This window comes from Eimeria necatrix, genomic scaffold, assembly GCF_000499385.1.
Source record: "Eimeria necatrix Houghton genomic scaffold, Enh_scaff2803, whole genome shotgun sequence".
NCBI lineage: Eukaryota > Apicomplexa > Conoidasida > Eucoccidiorida > Eimeriidae > Eimeria > Eimeria necatrix.
Genome location: NW_013653358.1, coordinates 1 through 1916, shown reverse-complemented (window position 1 = coordinate 1916; position 1916 = coordinate 1). Strand labels below are relative to the sequence as shown.

Genomic DNA, 1916 nt, shown 5'->3' with positions numbered 1-1916 from the left:
TGGGGAGGCCCTGGGAGGGGGGGGCCCCCCGGGGAGGGGGGCAGGCTTGGGGGCCCCCCCGCCGCGTTTGGGGGCCCCCGAGGAGGAGCCGAGGGAGGAGTGGGAGGCGGAGCTGCCTGCTGCTGCTGCTGCTGCTGCTGCTGCTGCTGCTGCAGTGCCGGACTACGGGGCCCTTTACCGCGCAGTGAAGAGGGTTTGGGAAACTCCGCTGCTGCAGCGCCACTTGGAGTTAAGTATGGAAAGAGAAGAGCTGCTGCACTTGTGGCGGGCGAAGAAAGACAGGAGTTTGCGGCGCTGCAACAGCTACTTCTTGTCGCGCAGGCCTGCTGCTGCTGCTGCTGCTGCTGCTGCTGCTGCTGCTGCTCCCTGCGCGCAGCAGCAGCAGCAGCAGGAGGGCAGCCCGCTGCTGCCGCCCTCGCCCACTTTGCTGTTCGCCGGAAGCAGCAAAGAGCCGCTGCGGGGCGCGTCTGCTTCGGCCTCGACGACGCCGCCGCCTGCTGCAGCTTCTGCTGCTGCTGCTGCTGCTGCAGCAGCAACGCCGGCTGCTGCTGCGGCGCTCGGCGCGGCGGAAACGCCCGCTGCTGCTGCTGCTGCAGCAGCAGCAGGGGCCCCCGGGGGCCCCGGGGGCCCCTGTTTGTCGCTGCTGTCGCACAGCTTTTACTCAGCAGCAGCAGGAAAGTGCTTCCTGGAGTTCCAGGCCATGGGGGCGGAGCTGCTGACGCTGCAGCTGCTGCTGCAGGAGCGGGCGGACTGCTGCTTCTGGGGTGTACAGACACCCGGCGTGGTGGAGCGCGCGGGCGCCGTGCTGCAGCAGTACGTGCTGCAGGCTGCTGCGATCCGGGACAGTTTGTGGGGTGTTTACCTGCGGTGTACGTACACCCCAGAGGGGCCCCTCTTCTCCAAAAACCCCCAACTCAACTCCAAGTACTTGTGGGGTTTGCGGCGGCTGGTGGGGGCTGGGGTGTATGCGCAGCAGGAGATGCAGCAGTTCGTGAGTTTCACGCGCAGCACGGCGCTGCAGCAGCAGCAGCAAGCAGCAGCAGCAGCAGCAGCAGCCAGCAGCAGCAGAACCAAACGCCTCGCACTCCTCAGAAGCACTTCTGCTGAGGCTTTAATTCCTTTCGAAGTTTATCTTGTCTTTGCCCCTCCTGCATGCAACTTTGCGCAAAGTCCCAAGCCAGCAGCGCGGGCCCGCGGGGCGCCCCCCAGCGCTCTCTTTGCTGCTGCTCTCAGAGCAGCAGCAGCAGCAGCTGCTGCTGCTGCTGCTGCAGCAAAGAAGGCTGCGCCTCCCGCTGCGGCGCCGGGCGCAGACGCGGAGGACGCCGCAGCAGCAGCAGCAGCAACGCCAAGAGCAGCAGCAGCAACGCCAAGAGCAGCAGCAGCAACGCCAACAGCAGCAGCAGCAACGCCAACAGCAGCAGCAGCAACGCCAGCAGCAGCAGCAGCAACGCCAACAGCAGCAGCAGCAACGCCAAGAGCAGCAGCAGCAACGCCAACAGCAGCAGCAGCAACGCCAAGAGCAGCAGCAGCAACGCCAACAGCAGCAGCAGCAACGCCAAGAGCAGCAGCAGCAACGCCAAGAGCAGCAGCAGCAACGCCAAGAGCAGCAGCAGCAACGCCAACAGCAGCAGCAGCAGCAGCAGCGGCGGAGACGGAGAAGCAGCTGAGCGCGCTGCGCCTCACAGACGCGGAAGGGCCCGAAGACAAATGAATTGCATTTTCGATTAAATAAAACTTCTCAAAATAAATAAAACTTCTCAAAATTAATTGCTGCAGTCAAGTGCAGCAGCTGCAGCACGGGGCTGCAGCAGCTGCAGCACGCGACTGCAGCAGCAGCAGCACCTCCTGTCTGCACGCCGCCACTTCCAGGTGTACGTACACCGCATGTCGGTTTTGGCCACGTTCCTATCAGGCCA

General features: G+C 64.5%; 1 protein-coding gene across 1 annotated transcript; it reads left to right on the top strand.

The window, feature by feature from the left end:
* ENH_00038400 (hypothetical protein, conserved) lies at positions 1-1711 on the top strand (the record flags this gene model as incomplete). The annotated part of the gene is made up of 1 exon (XM_013580603.1): positions 1-1711. A coding segment is annotated over one exon (1711 nt), but the record flags the coding sequence as incomplete, so codon positions are not given.
* Between the last annotated feature and the right edge of the window lie 205 nt (positions 1712-1916).